Source organism: Tiliqua scincoides, chromosome 1 (assembly GCF_035046505.1).
Source record: "Tiliqua scincoides isolate rTilSci1 chromosome 1, rTilSci1.hap2, whole genome shotgun sequence".
Taxonomy (NCBI): Eukaryota; Metazoa; Chordata; class Lepidosauria; order Squamata; family Scincidae; genus Tiliqua; species Tiliqua scincoides.
The window spans coordinates 109,990,614-110,008,341 of record NC_089821.1 but is presented as its reverse complement, the minus strand read 5'-3'; the positions used below and the strand labels follow the sequence as shown (position 1 = coordinate 110,008,341).

At 42.9% G+C, this 17,728-nt stretch overlaps 1 protein-coding gene across 1 annotated transcript in view; it reads left to right on the top strand.

The window, feature by feature from the left end:
- TTN (titin) overlaps window positions 1-17,728 on the top strand; it is a 322,156-nt gene that overhangs the window by 248,468 nt on the left and 55,960 nt on the right. Inside the window, exons 232-244 of the mRNA XM_066621689.1 lie at window positions 1,200-1,499; window positions 1,611-1,913; window positions 2,022-2,330; window positions 2,468-2,749; window positions 3,795-4,094; window positions 4,238-4,531; window positions 4,638-7,604; window positions 10,211-10,531; window positions 10,630-10,914; window positions 11,067-11,366; window positions 14,295-14,597; window positions 16,962-17,237; window positions 17,335-17,634. Of these exons, the coding sequence (XP_066477786.1) occupies window positions 1,200-1,499; window positions 1,611-1,913; window positions 2,022-2,330; window positions 2,468-2,749; window positions 3,795-4,094; window positions 4,238-4,531; window positions 4,638-7,604; window positions 10,211-10,531; window positions 10,630-10,914; window positions 11,067-11,366; window positions 14,295-14,597; window positions 16,962-17,237; window positions 17,335-17,634 (6,540 nt within the window). The remainder of the gene's footprint in view (window positions 1-1,199; window positions 1,500-1,610; window positions 1,914-2,021; window positions 2,331-2,467; window positions 2,750-3,794; window positions 4,095-4,237; window positions 4,532-4,637; window positions 7,605-10,210; window positions 10,532-10,629; window positions 10,915-11,066; window positions 11,367-14,294; window positions 14,598-16,961; window positions 17,238-17,334; window positions 17,635-17,728) is intronic.

Below are 17,728 nucleotides of genomic sequence, written 5' to 3'. Positions count from 1 at the left end.
CATTAAATAATTCAGTAACACCCAATGAAGAGATGTATTAGAATCATCTGCCCTTAAGCAGAGGGTGACTAGAGGGTGTAGCAAGCCATCTCCTCTATGGGTGGATACCTTAGCCTTGCTACATACTACCACTTTTAATGAATTTCTTTCCCATGCCAAACCAGAAATTATCCCACAGCACAGTTTGCTCTAGAAAGACTTCAGACAGAGAAGGCTGAACAAATACATAGCATATGAGTCCTGTGCCCAAAACCCTCTGTTTTGGTTAATAGATTGAACTTCATAGTTGTCAGTTGTCATTCCAAATTCTGAAAAGCATCAAATATACCTATAATAAAATAACACCACAACAACTGATTTATGTATAAGTTTAGTTGGTAAACATAAACCAGAATCAATCATACGTGAATGGGAAAACTTATTTGTTCATTTGTTTAGAAAATGTATATCCTGCCTTTCCTTGTTAAGGCAAATGCCAAGGCAGCATACATGTTGCCGTAAAAAATAACAATAAAGCTGACAATAAATAAAACAATTAATAAAAACAGTGTGGGGGTTGGCCGTTCAGAATGGATAGCTTATTTGTTAGTTTAGCGTTAATAAACAAAGTTCTAAACACCTATTCTGAGAAATGACAGTTTATACAGCTTTAGTATTTTTGTACCTGTTCTGGTTTCTAACCATTTAGGGCCCAATCCTGAACAGTGTGCGCCAACGCACACTGTCGTAAATGTGCCGTAAGGCACATTTGTGGGCCCTAGTGCCAGGCAAGCACCAGTGGTAGCCCAGTGGTAGGCAGGGAGAGGGCCGGGAGGAGGCGTGCCAGGGGGAGGGAATGGGAAGGCAGGGAGGTGGGACTGGTGGAGCTTTGTTCCACCGGATCCAGAGCCTTCGTATTGGGCTCACCGCAGACCTTTTGGATGGCGGTGAATCAAGTAGCCACATTGCAGGGTTACTCTCTTTACCTGTGGAAAGGGGACAAAAGTTCCCTTCTTCCGAGGAGCCACTAGCGCCTGCCCAGAATGTGTAGGATGCAGCACCAGCCCTTTTTGGCGCCACTGCAGTCCCACACCCTGAGCAGCTCAGGATTGGGCTGCTAGTTTTTAAAAATATTTCTGCATTGCTAGTCCTGCTAAATCAAAATTATTTCAATCAAATGTATAACTTTATATAAACATTTATGTTTTCTTTCTGAACAGATCGTCCTCAACCTCCAGTTGGCCCAGTTATTTTTGATGAAGTACATAAAGATCATTTTATTATCTCCTGGAAACCTCCCTTGGATGATGGTGGCAGTCCAATTACAAATTACATCATTGAGAAGAAAGATGCACACCGAGACCTCTGGATGCCAGTGACAGCAGCCACTGTCAAGACATCATGCAAAGTTCCTAAATTACTTGAGGGAAGAGAATACGTTGTCCGAATCTATGCTGAGAATTTGTATGGCATAAGTGATCCTCTAGTATCTGATGAAATGAAGGCCAAGGATCGTTTCAGTATGTTGCTTATTTTCCAATTTACTTATTTATCTGCCGTATTTCTACATTTTTATATATTCGTATTTCTTTTTAAAATTGATTTAAACCTTTAAAATGTTATTTCTTCAGGTGTTCCTGATGCACCAGACCAACCAATTGTAAAGAATGTTACCAAAGATTCTGCATTAGTCACCTGGAATAGACCACGTGATGGAGGAAAGCCAATAACCAAATACATACTTGAAAAGAAAGAAACCATGTCTAAGCGATGGGCAAGAGCCACCACAGATTCTATCTACCCAGATACTCAGTTCAAAGTGACAGATCTTCTTGAAGGCTGTGAATATGAATTCCGAGTTGCAGCAGAGAATGAAATTGGCATGGGGGAATTTAGTCCACCCTCAAAACCAGTCTTTGCTAGAGATCCAATAGGTACGGTACAAAAGCATTTTCTTACATGTCATAGTATTAATCTTATTTTAGATCTGTTATTATCTTTTTCAGTTTCATTAAACTAGTCTTTTTTTTTTTTTTTTACAGTTAAACCAGGTCCACCAATTAACCCTGAAGCTGTGGATAAAACTAGAAATTCCGTTGATTTATCCTGGCAACCACCACGACATGATGGAGGAGGCAAGATTCTAGGCTATTTTGTTGAATATCAAAAAGTTGGAGATGAGGAGTGGAAGAAAGCAAATCATGCAGTAGACTCCTGCCCTGATACAAAATTCAAAGTCACTGGCCTCACTGAAGGGACCAAATATAAATTCAGAGTCATGGCAGTCAATGCAGCAGGGGAATCAGAGCCAGCTTATGTCCGGGATCCAGTAGAAGTGAAGGACAGACTTGGTAAGCAGAATATTTACTTTGTAATGTAAACCATTTTGGGAACTTCTTGTCAAAATGCAGTATATAAATCATCAAATTAAGCAAAATTTTTAGGGACAAAATCGATCTGTTCTGAAAATGAAATCTCTTTTTTTCAGAGCCTCCTGAATTAATCCTGGATGCTAATATGGCAAGAGAACAGCATATAAAAGCTGGAACCACATTGAGACTCAGTGCTGTAATTAAAGGGGTCCCATTTCCAAAGGTGTCTTGGAAGAAAGAAGACAAGGAAGTTTCTCCAAAAGCAGATATTGAGGTTACAGGAGTTGGTAGTAAACTAGAAATTCGTAATGCTGCCCATGAAGATGGAGGGATTTACTCCCTGACAGTAGAAAATCCAGTTGGATCAAAGACTGTTTCAGTAAAAGTTGTTGTCCTAGGTAATATTATATTCACAATTCAGTTTCAATTTTATTATTTAATTGCAAAATACAAAACTATAACTGATGTGACTGATAGGAACACATTTATCTACAGTCATGAAGCATTAAGATGTAATTATAGTTTTAAATTACCTTTTAGCAATCATACTTCAAGCTCAGGGGAATAAATTTTAAACATTTTAGAAGTATGTTCAGGATTTCTGGGGATAAAATTGCCCAATTTTTTTCAAATGCTTGCAGATTACTATGCAATTGTATTGCAACTTCACAATTTAGATGTTTGAGAAAAATCCATTTAAAAGCAATGAATAGCATCTACAGTTTCCCTTCCACCTTATTTATATTCATCAAGTTGAACTTACCCTTCTTCATGAAATTTGAGGAACTCTATCAACATCTCCCCAAATTTGGGAGACATACAGGTAGAGCCTGTTTATCCGTTGATTTTATATCTGCGGATTTGGCTCAATGCGGGTCGTCCAGGCACACGTTAAGCCAGGCTCAGCTCCACCTGGACCACCCAAAGTTGACCAGAGCACAGCTCCAGTCACCTCCAAGAGGGCTTTCTGAAGCCATCCGGAGATGACGGAAGACAGGTTGCCTTCGGAGGCTTTAAAGAGGCGAAAACTGTGGATTTAGGTATCTGCAGCTTTTGGTATCTGTGGGGGGGGGGGGGTCGGGGAATCAGCTTTATGCTGATTAGTTTTATGGGCTGCATTCTTTTTATTGTTTGCTGCTGGCTTTTAATGAGATTTGTAATTTCTATACTGTTTTTAGGTTATTTTAATGTCTGTATTGTTGTAAGCCTCTTTGAATGTCCACTCAAGAGATAAAGTGGGATATAAATTTGTAAATAAATAAATTAATTGAGTCCATCTGGCTGTCTTCCTTCTCCTCTACAAATAAGCAACATGCAATGATGATATAAGGGTTGCAAATTGCAGGGAATAAATTTAGCATAATATTCTTATACATCAATTAAATAAAGATGTTAAATGTGTTTTATTTAACAAATGTCTTGTGTTTATCTCATCTTTCTCAGATAAACCTGGGCCTCCTAGGAATCTACAAGTCAGTGAAGTTAGAAAGGATTCTTGCTATCTGACTTGGAAGGAACCCGAGGACAATGGTGGCTCTGTCATTACTAATTATGTTGTGGAAAAGAAAGATGTTGCTTCTGCTCAGTGGGTACCAATATCTTCCTCCTCTAAGAAACACAGTCTGTTAGCGAAACACCTTATGGAAGGTACACAGTATCTCTTCCGTGTTGCTGCTGAGAACCAGTATGGACGAAGTTCCTATGTTGAAACCCTCAAGCCAATTAAGGCTATGGATCCACTGCGTAAGCATCAGTCAATTTTTATTTAGTGTTTATAAGAACCATGGTTCATCTATGTGCTCATCTATGCAGTAAGCATTAGCACATGAATATTTCTGTCTGTTTAAAGGAGATATGCTAACTCCATGTTCATCTTATTTTAAAAGATCCTCCTGGCCCACCAAAGAACTTGCATCATATAGATGCTGACAAGACAGAGGTCTCCCTTGTCTGGAACTATCCCGATCGTGATGGTGGAGCTGAAATCACTGGATTTTTAGTGGAGTTCCAAGAGGAAGGTGCAGAGGACTGGACTAAATTCAAAACCGTCAGTGTGCCCGAATGTGTTGTCACTGGTCTACAGCAAGGAAAGATTTACAAATTCCGTGTGAAAGCGCAAAACATTGTGGGCCTTGGTCTTCCAGATACAACAATACCGATAGAATGTCAAGAAAAATTAGGTATCTTTAAGTTTATGTGATTGTATATTATTTTAATATTTCCTGCTTAACTATTAGGATGGAGAAAACTTATGGTAATTTTATGTACTTGTGTTCTTTATTCCAGTGCCACCAACAGTGGAGCTAGATGTGAAATTAATAGAAGGCCTGGTTGTAAAAGCGGGTACCACAGTAAGATTCCCTGCAATCATGAGAGGTGTACCTGTACCCACTGCCAAATGGGTAACCGATGACACTGAAATTAAATCGGAAGGCAATTACAAGATTGATACTGATAATTACTCAACAGTTCTCACTCTTAAAAGCTGTGCAAGAAAAGACACTGGGGAATATCTGCTTACTGTATCTAATATAGCTGGAAGCAAAACTGTACCGGTGCATCTAACAGTTTTGGATGTTCCTGGCCCTCCAACTGGCCCAATTGATATTCTAGAAGTAACTCCTGATCACATGGTCATTGCTTGGCGACCTCCCAAAGATGATGGTGGAAGTCCTGTGATTAACTATATCATTGAGAAGCGAGAGTCAAAGAAGGAAACCTGGGGAGTGGTCTGTTCAGGAACCAATCAAACTAGAATTAAAGTTCCACGTCTGCAGAAGGGCTGTGAATATATTTTCCGTGTGCGTGCAGAAAATAAGATAGGCATTGGTGCCCCTCTTGACTCAAAACCAGCCATTGCCAAGCATATGTTTGACCCACCAGGCCCACCTGGTAAACCAGCAGTTCATGATATTACAGAAAATGCTGCAACAGTAACTTGGGCTACACCAAAAACCGATGGTGGAAGTCCAATAAGTGGGTACATTCTTGAACGCCGTGAAATATCAGGCAAATGGGTACGCGTCAACAAATCACCAGTGCTTGATCTGAAGTTCAGAGCCACAGGCCTCTTTGAAGGCAACACATATGAATTCCGTGTTTTTGCAGAAAACATTGTAGGCCTAAGCAAACCATCTCCAGTTTCTGACCCAATAAAAGCATTGCGTCCTTTCTCACCTCCTGGACCTCCCATTAATCCAAAGCTCAAAGATAAGACCAGAGAAACAGCTGAATTAGTGTGGACAAAGCCCCTCAAAGATGGCGGTAGCCCTATTCTGGGATATGTTGTAGAATGCCAGAAAGCTGGGACTACACAGTGGAACAGAATTAATAAAGATGAGCTCATTAGACAATGTGCTTTTACAGTACCTGGTTTAATTGAAGGCAATGAGTATAGGTTCCGTATAAAAGCTGCTAACGTTGTAGGGGAGGGAGAACCCAGAGAATTACCAGAAACCGTTCTTGCCAAAGACATTCTCTCCCCTCCAGAACTAGAGCTGGATGTGACCTGCCGTGATATGATTACTGTCAGAGTAGGCCAAACAATAAAGATTGTTGGCAAAGCGAGAGGCAGACCGGATCCTGATATAACGTGGTCTAAAGATGGCAAAACACTAGTAAAAGATAAGCGTGTTGAAGTAATTCATGAATTCCCTCACATAGAGCTACAAGTGAAAACAGCTACAAGAGCAGATCATGGCAAGTATCTCATTTCAGCAAAGAACAGCAGTGGACATGCCCAGGCATCATGCATCGTTAACGTACTTGATAGACCTGGACCGTGCCAGCACCTGAAAGTAAGCTATGTCACTAAAGATTCATGTATGGTTTCTTGGGAGAATCCCGAAGATAATGGTGGCTCAGAAATCACAAGTTACATAGTAGAATATCGTCAACCAAGCCAGAGAGGCTGGTCAATAGTTTCTTCCGACCTTACTAAACGGTTGGTAAAAGCACATCTCATCGAAAATCACGAGTATTTCTTCCGTGTCTGTGCAGAAAACAAAGTCGGTCCAGGCCCAGTTGTGGAGACCAAAACTCCTATTCTTGCCATTAATCCTGTTGAAAGGCCCGGTGAGCCTGAAAACCTTCACATTGCAGAAACAGGAAAGACATTTGTGTATCTGAAATGGAGAAGGCCAGATTATGATGGTGGCAGTCCCAATTTAACCTACCATGTTGAGAGAAAGCTGAAGGATTCAGATGAGTGGGAAAGGGTGCACAAAGGAAGCATCAAAGAAACTCACTACATGGTTGACAAGTGTGTTGAAAATAAAATTTATCAGTTCAGAGTTCAAACCAAGAATGAAGGAGGTGAAAGTAACTGGGTGAAGACGAGTGAAGTTGTTGTTAAGGAAGAGCTGCAGAAACCAGTACTAGATCTGAAATTAACTGGAGTGCTTACTGTGAAAGCTGGTGAAACAATTAAACTTGAAGCAGGACTTAGAGGCAAGCCACAACCAGAAGTATCCTGGACAAAGGATAAAGATGCAACAGATTTCACCAGATCTCCCAGGGTCAAAATTGAAACGACTTCAGACTTTTCCAAGTTCAGTCTCGCAAAATCAAAGCGCAGTGATGGTGGTAAATATGTTATTACTGCTACCAATACAGCTGGTAGCTTTGTTGCATATGCTACTGTAAATGTTTTGGACAAACCAGGACCTGTAAGAAATTTGAAGGTATCTGATATTTCAAGTGACCGCTGCACAGTCGGCTGGGACCCACCTGAAGATGATGGTGGCTGTGAAATACAGAACTACATCTTGGAGAAATGTGAAAGCAAGCGTATGATTTGGACTACGTATTCTTCTGCCATACTAACAAACTATGCACACGTAACACATCTCATAGAAGGTAATGAATATATATTTAGGGTTCGAGCAGAGAATAAGATAGGTACAGGTCCACCAACAGAGACAAAGCCAATTATAGCCAAAACAAAATATGATAGACCCGGTCGTCCTGATCCTCCAGAAATCACAAAGGTGAGCAAAGAAGAGATGACTGTAGTTTGGAATCCACCAGAATATGATGGTGGTAAATCAATAACAGGATATATACTGGAGAAGAAAGAAAAACGATCCCTAAGATGGGTTCCTGTTACCAAAACTGCAATCCCAGAAAGACGGAAAAAAGTTCAGAATCTGATTCCAGGTCATGAATATCAGTTCCGTGTCAAGGCAGAAAACGAAATTGGAGTTGGCGAGCCAAGTTTCCCATCAAGACCAGCAATAGCAAAGGACCCGATAGGTAATGAACTTCCATGTTTTTGTATTAATCATCTTTTAATTTAACATATTGTACCTTTACCCCGTGCCCCTGACAAGCATGTGAGACAGAAGCATGGGTTAAATGGGCCACATTATTGAAACAAACACCTGCAGCAGAGAAACCTAACTCCAAAACCCCCAAGTGTGGGGACCACTATGTTGGGAACAGTCTGGTTCCCCCAGGTAATCAATGGGCATCGCAAATCTCACTCAAAGTTACCCTCTATCAGAGATAGAGAGAGCTTTTCACAGTCAACCCCAAAGGGTTGAGGCAGCTGGACTGCACTTCTTCCTACAGACCAGTAAGCCTTGCAGTTGTATTTGCATCCAACCAGAAGGCTTGCCAGCCAACCTCACTGAGCTGAGCAAGCAATGTGTGAGTGGTCCTGGCTCAGCCACTGACGTTGCTGAGTTCAGGTTGAATGCCCAGCTGACAATTCCGGCCCACACAACACCTGCCACATGGGGGGGGGGGGTAGCCTAGCATTTAACTCCCACCAGCCCACAAGGGCCACATAGCTCACAGTCCCTGCTGCAGGTTGATCAAGAAATTATCCAACCCAATAGAGGAACAGCTGGACCCAGAGCATCAGCTCCTGGCTACACAGCTGAATCCAGTGATGCTAGAATGGGAGTATTGCAGTAAAACTACAGGGAATGTGACCAATCAATCCCCTAAACATATCAAATCTTGCTGCTCAGCAATGTATATGTTTTGCAGTTGTAAGGTGGAGCAAATAGAGAAGTCTGTGAGACCTGAGCCTCTATTCAAAGGACTGAGCAATGTTGTGCAAGCAATAGTGTGTGATAAGTAAACAATTCTTTTTAAACCACTGTAAATTAAATGAACTTTTTCACAGTAATCATCTGGCAATCACCTGGCATATCCCCAGTCATTTGTGTAGAAGTCTTCATTGATGATTATGGAGTAACTGGCAGAATGTCTGATGAGGGTTCTAATCTAGGAACACTTTGACTAAGTTTAATTGGCATTTTAGAATATAAAGACACAGGCTGTAATCCTACGCACCATTACTGTATATGATGGTATTTATTACACTATACTGAGCCAAAGGAGTGACAGCCAAGCTGCCCTCCAATCAATCGGTTCCATCCAAAAGGACCACTTATTTATCAGATGCTATGCCACCATCCTCCAAGGAGCTCAGGGTAGTGTACGTGGTTCCTTCTCTTGTCCCTTACAACAACACTGTGAGTTAGCCTAGAGGATAATTACTAGCCCCAAATCATCCAGGAAGCATCATAGCTAAAACAGGAGGCTGAACTCGGATCTTCCAGATCCAGTCCAACTTCATAACCACTGCCGTCCTTGCTCTCTGGTTCCAAGATTCAAAACATCTCATAATTTTTCTTCTCAGACAGGACTCTCCCCATAAATGACAAGCCATAAATAATATACAAAGGGGGATTGATAGGGGTTGTGCAAACCTCATAATCAGTTTTCCTTGGTTTTGATTTGTTTTACCTTGCAAAAGTTAAGAAGTGGCTTCCCTCCAGTGAGTAGTTCCAAGCAACCCTGTTTATCCTCGTGCAGCCACCTATCGTATTCCCCTATTCAACTGTTGTCATAGGCTTCTAAACCAGGAAGCCTTGATTCACCAATCACTCTCCTAGCCACTGCAGTTAGACAGAATGGGTGGGCAGAGGACACAATCTGGGCAGCACAAGCGATATATACAAGCTATAGCACAAGCTATATATACATACCTCCCCACATACTGACATAAATTAACATACATGCTTTAAGAATCCACACATTTGTTTTCTAAGTATGGGCACAATACTAACCCGCCTTCCAGCACTGGCATAGCTGTGCCAATGGGACATGTGCTGCATCCTGCAGTTGGGGGGCAGTCACAGAGGCCTCCTCAAGGTATGGCAATGTTTGTTCCCTTACCTCAAAGTTGCATTACCCTTATGTTGGTGCTGGAAAGTGGGTTAGGATTGAGCCCTATGTATAACAATAATCTATAAATCCCCCTTCAGTTAACTTATTATATATGCCTAATTTGTAATTCATATAGTAAAATAGTCGGAGATGAAGGTTTGTCACTGCAATTAAAAATGCTTGTGCTGCAAAAGGGGGGGGGAGTAAGCCAAGTAGACACCAACACTGAAAGAAAAGACCAAACACAAAGCAAGTTCTTAATAAAGTAACACACCCTGTGATCAAGGCACTCGCCAAGTAATGGAAGAAAAGATGCAAAAGCTCAGCTTAAAATAACAAAGCCCCAGAGGGAGTGAACTCACCCAAGACACAAAATAGCCACCAAAACCTTAAGGAAAAGCAATAAAGACCACTGGAAAAATGGCTGCCATAAAGAACAAAGAGAAAGAAGGAGGCTATTAAAGACAAAAGCAGTAAAAGGCAACACATGGGCAAAAACCTGCCAGCAAATTAAAAGAGAAGAGGGGGCAAAAAAGTGGCCAAACAAGTCATGCTTTCCCCACCTCTGCCAAGCATGCAAGAGGGGGCAGGGAAAGAGCTGCATTGTGTGATCTCACATCACAGGCATTCTCTCAGTCACTGAATATGTATGTCTGTACTTTTACATTATCTTACAGAGCCACCTGGTCCTCCCGTTAATCTTAAGGTTGTTGACAGCACAAAGACTTCTATTACTCTCGGATGGGGAAAACCAGTCTATGACGGTGGTGCTCCAATTATTGGATATGTGATAGAAATGAGACCAAAACTTGAAAAAGCAGGACCTGAAGATGGATGGAAAAGATGTAATGTTGCTGCTCAAGTTATTCATACGGAATTTACAGTGACCAGCCTGGATGAGAAAGAACTATACGAGTTCCGTGTTTCTGCCCAAAATCAGGTTGGCCTCGGCCGACCAGCTGATTTGAAGGAAGCTGTCTCTCCTAAGGAAATACTGGGTAATTTGGCCAATTGTCCCTTAAATTACAGCTTATTTGTCAGATTTATTTGAAATTTATTTTCAAAATTTAAACTTTATTTTTATATGATTTTTCAGAACCTCCTGAGATTGATTTGGATGCAAGCCTGAGAAAGTTAGTCACTGTCAGAGCAGGCTGCCCCATAAGACTTTTTGCCATTGTTAGAGGACGACCAGCACCTAAAGTCACCTGGAGGAGAGTAGGAATCGATAATGTGGTCAGAAAGGGCCAAGTTGACCTGGTTGACACAATGGCCTTCCTTGTCATCCCCGATTCAACACGGGATGATTCAGGCAAATATTCTTTGACACTTGTCAACCCTGCTGGAGAAAAAGCTGTGTTTGTGAATGTCCGTGTCCTTGGTAAGTAACTGAGATAACTGCAGCTTGTATTAATCTTGTTTTTATTATAGATCATTGTATTATTGATCACAATTTGATTTTTTTGTAGAAAGCTATTATCTCATTTGAAACTATGGTCTAATAATATAAATGAATTGATTTTTTTTTCATAGATACTCCTGGACCAGTAGCAGAATTAGGCGTCAAAGATGTAACAAAAACATCCTGCCATGTTTCATGGATGCCCCCGGAAAATGATGGTGGTAGCCCTGTTACACATTACATCTTGGAAAAGCGTGAGGCTGATAGAAAGACTTGGGCAAAAGTTACTGCCGATGTGAAGAAGACCAGTTTTAAAGTTAGCAACCTTGTACCGGGCACCGAGTATTTCTTCAGAGTGTCTGCCGTCAATGAATATGGTCCTGGTGTTCCAAGAGACACACCCAAGCCAATCCTGGCCACAGATCCATTAAGTAAGTATTCATTGAAGTAGACTTTGTATTGTTTCACCCAAAAGATTCCAACTTTTCATGATTGTGCAGACAGTCAAAATCAATTATTGTCACTCATGATTGAATGACAGCATTGTGTGTAAAACCAAAACTGGTGCTGGACTGCATGAGTGTTCCATCCCCATGCTGTGGCCCACCACTGTGGGAAGGAGCCAAAGATGAGGATGACGGGGGAACCGCTGGAGAAGCAGGAGCCACTGAAGGCACAACTGCCCCCCGACTTTCTGCCAGGGCCCTTTCCAAAAATTCCACCCTTACCCTGAGGCTCCTGTTAGATTCCTCATCCCCCTCATCAGATGGAGGAAGGTGCAAGTGCACCTTACTGGGGGATAGCCTGGTTGCCCCCCTCCCTGATTTCTGAACTCTTTTTGGCATGCCTAAGGATTCACCAACAACAACCACCAGTTGCCTAAACCCAGGTTAAATCCAAGACTTTGTATCCCAGAACACCCAGGCCCAGCCAAAGGCAGCCAATATTAGAGTCTGAACCCTGTCAGAACCCCGTGGGCTGGAATAGCAGGTGCAGGTCTGCCCAAGCCACTAATGCCTAGCCAGTCTTTGCCCTGCAGAGTCCTCCAACCACCCTCAGTTAAGAAGCAGCCCAAAGAAACCCAAGGAAACCCGCGCACACACACAGGCAATGCAAAGCTAATGCACGAGTTAGGGGGGTAAAGACGGGTGAGCTCAGATGCCTTCCTTGCCCAGCCAACCAGTGTACCCCACACTGTAGTCCAACCAAATAAGCGAGGGGTGGGTGGGAGATGAAGTGGCACTAACAAGGTCCTTTGCCTCCTCTCCCTCCAACAACTGAAAGGTGAAGGAAGGTGGGAAGCCCCCCTTTCCCCCCAACTAGAAATGAGAATGCTGCTCAGAGCCTCCTGCTCAGAGCCTTGGAGCCACCTTCCACCCCTCCTCTGCCACCTCCATGATGAACAGGCACACGTGCAAAGTCACGGCTGGAAAGACAAGGAGGAGGCAGAGGAATGCCACATGGTTGGGGGCCAGGGAGGGGTAAACAAGGAGGGCTGAAAGAAACACCACATGGGTGGCTACCCCGCCCGGGGAGAGCTCCTGGATGGCTACCCCATCCGGGGAGAGAATCCGGGAAGGAGGAGAAGGCAGGGTGGCTGCCCAGCCCGGGATAAACAATGAGGTGGAGGAGGCTAAAATGAACACCACCTGGGCGGCTACCCCACCCAGGAAGAGCCACCCCACCCAGGGAGAGAACTGAGGAGTAGAAGGCGGAGTGGCTGCCCAACTGGGGATAAACAATGCGGAGGAGGGGCTGAATAGAAAGGCCACGTGGGTGCCACCCGGCGCTGGCGAGGGGATCATCAGCAAAGCTCCACAGCAGCTTCCACAGGAAAGTTGCAACCCACCCCTGGTACCAGATTCCCCTCCCCAGCCCCTCTGGCCTGCCATGCTGGTCCCTCGTTGCCTCAATGCTGCAGCTCCCTGCTGCTCCTTCTGCTGCTGCCGAGGAACCAAGAGGCTGGGGGAAGCATGGGCGCTAGCCTTTAAACTATGCGCCCCAGGCTTGCCTCCTCCCCCGACCAATAGCTGCCCAGCACATCACACAGGCGGGGAACCAGGCAACTCTCCTTCCATCTGCATCCACAGCTGGGGGGCTTTTCTTAAAAATAAGTGAACGTTTTTATATCTGAGATATTTAGACATCTACATGCCCTAATTTTACAATTACATATAAGCTGGCACTTCTAATGCGAAATCTGGTGGTATTGTCAGAATCTTCAAGTTAATTTTCATGCATGCATTAAAAGGCCTTAGAGGAAAAACTTGCGGAAAGTTGTAATTAGAATGAAACTTGTTAATTTTGTACTTACATGAAAGTAATGGCCAGTTTACACATGCTGCAGCACGAAGCCATGGCTTGCATGTATGAATGAGCCATCACAGATAAAGCTACCAAACTCAAAACAATCAGAACTTTTAAATAATATGACAGAATCTCACAAAATACATGGAATGTTTCAAAATTAGAACACTTAAATTTTGTCTCTGTGGTTGTAACCCAGGGCCAGCCCAAGATGTTCCACTGCATGAGATGTGATGACACCCCTCAGTACTCAAAATCGACATCATGAAAGCCAACCTTTAGAAAACACACACACGCACACAAACACAAGAATAACTCAGTCATACGCTCAGCAAGCACACACTGTTCCAGCAGCCTCTCTCGCCCTCTCCCGCTGTGCTACTTGTCCTGCTGCTGCTCAGCTGACTTCTCCAGACATGTGCAGAACAGCCCGCAGAACAGGCAAGCAGTAAGGGCAGGGCAGCATTATTCTGCTACAGAGAAGCTGCTGGTTGAGAGGAAGGGAGATTTCACTGCCTTGTTAAGGGCACCAGTCCATGTGACAGTTTCAGCTTGCATCACCGTTAGGCCAGGCTTGTTGCAACCTCACCCCCTCCAAAGCTACATAAATACGTGAATGACCAATACTAAATGATTTGTCAAAATTGGAATTTAAACTTGTGAATACTTTTCTGAACACATTTCTGAACACTTGGGACTAGGTCCCATCCATTTCAATGGGAGGACTCAATGCACACGCACCCCTAGTTTCTGCGCACCACGTTATGCATCACTTGACGACTTGTAGCTGAATATGTCAACTGACTACACTGCAAGGCATGTTATTTCACACGGTGACCATAAAGTAAGGAACATTGTGGTTCATAAACCAGAATAATGGCCCTCAGTACTACGAAATTCAGTAACCAGTGGCCTAATAAATTCTCATATTTATATATTCTGTTAAGAACATCCTGATCAAGCACAGGAGCATGCCATGATCTTAGAAAGAATCTAATTGAAGCACTTCTTGAAATGTAAATATTTTAATGTCTACCTGTTTTCTTCTTAAGGTGAACCTGATCCTCCAAGAAAAGTTGAAGTGACTGAAATTACAAAGAACAGTGCTACTTTAGGATGGTTACCTCCCTTACGTGACGGTGGCTCTAAAATTGATGGATACATTATTTCATACCAACAAGAGGGGCAAGCTGAGGATCACTGGACACAGTACTCTGTTGTGAAAGATCTTAATATTGTGGTTGCCGGCCTAAAGGAAGGGAAAAAGTACAAATTTAGAGTTGCTGCTAGAAATGCTGTAGGAGTAAGTGCACCAAGAGAAACTGAGGGCATGTATGAAGTTAAAGAACAACTCAGTAAGTAACTTATAATTATCCATTGCCTTATATTCCGTGAAATGGTTGTGATTCGAGATGTGTTTTCTGTTTTGAACAGTACATTTAGAGCAGGGGTGTCAAACATAAGGCCCATGGGCCAAATGTGGCCCCCAGAAGCAATTTATCTGGCTCCCCTTTATAATTAGGTTCTCCCAGCATGATAATTGGGCTCCCTCGTATATGGAAAATATGAACAAGATTTGCTCATTTTCTCCTCTGTTATTTGCAGCTAGTGAGTTTCTGTGTGAGAACAAAGTCCTGGCCAACATCTGTTTAATGATTGTCACTGTCTGCTTTATGATGTCACTTCCGGCCCTTAGCAGGCACCATGAATGCTAACTTCAGCCCTCTGTATGAAACGAGTTTGATACACCTGATCTAAACATCTAGCTTTGTGTGTCCGATCTTAAAGATATTTAAAACGTTACTACCTTATAAACTGGATTACAGTGCAGTCCTGTGCATGTCTACTTAGAACTAAGTTCCATTGTGTTCAGTGAGACTTGTTCCCAGGAAAGCACATATAGAATTGCAGCCCATTCTATAGCCTATAGCAGTGGATCTCATGATCTGTTGCTTTAAGACCTCTAACTGCTTGCAAAAGTTGCACTGTCATTGTGCACCTCAGAACCATCAGTGCAGATGGCTGGAGGCCCTACATATGTGCCAGCAGCTCCCAGGTACTGTGCCAGTGTAGATAATATGTGGCACAGGCACTATAGGTAAGATGTGGGTGGTTCAAAGGAGGATCAGGGAAGGAGCAGGGCAGCTCAGGGGCATGAGGGGATGAATCTCAGCAGAAACAGTACACAACAAGTTCTTAATTTCCTTTTCTGAGCCACCCCCTGAGATTTTCCTGAGCCACCCCCTCAGACGTACACTAGCTAAATATCTGCAATGGGTTCAAGTTCTCCACAGGCGACTGACTACTAGGAGGGAAGTAAAAGTGTTTACTGTAGTTTTCTGCAGCCTTCTAGATTCAAGACTTGTTAGTTCTAGCCTATAAAACACTATGTGGGTACAAGCAAGGCAGCTTGGTGATGTAGTAACTTGCTTGCTTCACTTACGCACAGGACAGGTACTGAAATTTGTATTTTAGTGTCTCTCATCATTTTAAGATATTGTAAAACTCCCTGACTCTGAAAAAGAAGACAGGTATAAATTTAACTAAATGTATTGGCAACCTTCAGTCTCGAAAGACTATGGTATCGCACTCTGAAAGGTGGTTCTGGCACAGCGTCTAGTGTGGCTGAAAAGGCCAATCCGGGAGTGACAATCCCTTCCACACCGGGAGCAAGTGCAGTCTGTCCCTGGTCTGTCTCCCTGGCTATGGGCCTTCCTTCTTTGCCTCTTAGCCTCAGACTGTTGGCAAAGTGTCTCTTCAAACTGGGAAAGGCCATGCTGCACAGCCTGCCTCCCAGCGGGCCGCTCAGAGGCCAGGGTTTCCCACTTGTTGAGGTTCATCCCTAAGGCCTTCAGATCCCTCTTGCAGATGTCCTTGTATCGCAGCTGTGGTCTACCTGTAGGGCGCTTTCCTTGCATGAGTTCTCCATAGAGGAGATCCTTTGGGATCCGGCCATCATCCATTCTCACGACATGACCAAGCCAACGCAGGCGTCTCTGTTTCAGCAGTGAATACATGCTAGGGATTCCAGCACATTCCAGGACTGTGTTGTTTGGAACTTTGTCCTGCCAGGTGATGCCGAGGATGCGTCGGAGGCAGCGCATGTGGAAAGCGCTCAGTTTCCTCTCCTGTTGTGAGCGAAGAGTCCATGACTCGCTGCAGTACAGAAGTGTACTCAGGACGCAAGCTCTAAATTTAGCTAAATAAATTAGCACATTGCTTGAGTCATAGGATGTAAACTATGTAGAAAAACCATATGTTTCAGTTGAACTATATTGAGGGGGAAGCCCTCAGGACTAGAAACCTTGAAGCTGTAATTATTTATTATTTTAATTATTTAAAAGATATTTATCTCATCTTTCTACAATGAATCCAAGACAATTTCAATAGAATTAAAACCTAATCCAATATACATAAATCAAAATAAAACAGCAGAACACATCAGTGAACAAAACTAAAAAGCCCAAGAGATATTATTATATCTCTAAAGGTTATGGGTATCCTAACATTTCACTCTATGAAAAGAAAGGGTGTCCACTCCCAGAAGGAACATTTTACTTATCAAAGGGCTCCTTCTGTTCACAAATGGGGTTGTTCCACAATCGCAGCTCTCCTTCAGTGAATGGAAGCTCCTTCCATGAATGAACATTAGACAACACTTCTCATTATTTTCAGTATGATTTAAATGTGTATTTTCTATTGTTTAATTTTTATTTCAGTGCCACCCAAGATTCTGATGCCCGATCATATCAGTATAAAGGCTGGAAAGAAACTCAGGATTGAAGCACATATTTATGGGAAACCAAATCCAACCTGTAAATGGATGAAAGGAGATCAAGATGTTCTTACATCCAGCCGCCTGGCTGTTCATAAAGCAGACAACACTTCTGTTCTGATCATTAAGGATGTAACTAGGAAAGATAGCGATTATTATAGTCTAACTGCTGAAAACAGCTCTGGAGTAGCTACTCAGAAAATTAAAGTGGTCGTCATGGGTACATTTGATTACTTGCTTAATTCTCAACACAACTATCTTTGACATATTCATCAATTACCACTGCCTTATACATATCTTTTAATATCTTTCTGTAGATATCCCTGGTCCACCACAGCCGCCGTTTGAAATTTCTGATATAGATTCTGATGCTTGTTCTTTGTCATGGCATCTTCCTCTTGAAGATGGCGGTAGTAACATCACCAACTATGTGGTTGAGAAGTGTGATGTTAGCCGAGGAGACTGGATAACAGCAATCGCTTCTGTCACAAAGACAAATTGCAGACTTGGTAAACTAACTCCTGGGCAAGAATACATGTTCCGCGTTCGTGCTGAAAATCGGTTTGGAATTTCTGAGCCACTGCCGTCTGATAAGATGATTGCAAGGTTCCCATTTGGTAGGTCTGACTCAGCTGGTAGGTCTGACTTCATGGCCCTTGTTTAAACGCTTCCAGTGATAAAAAGTATAATGTTATTTTCTATCTCATCTTT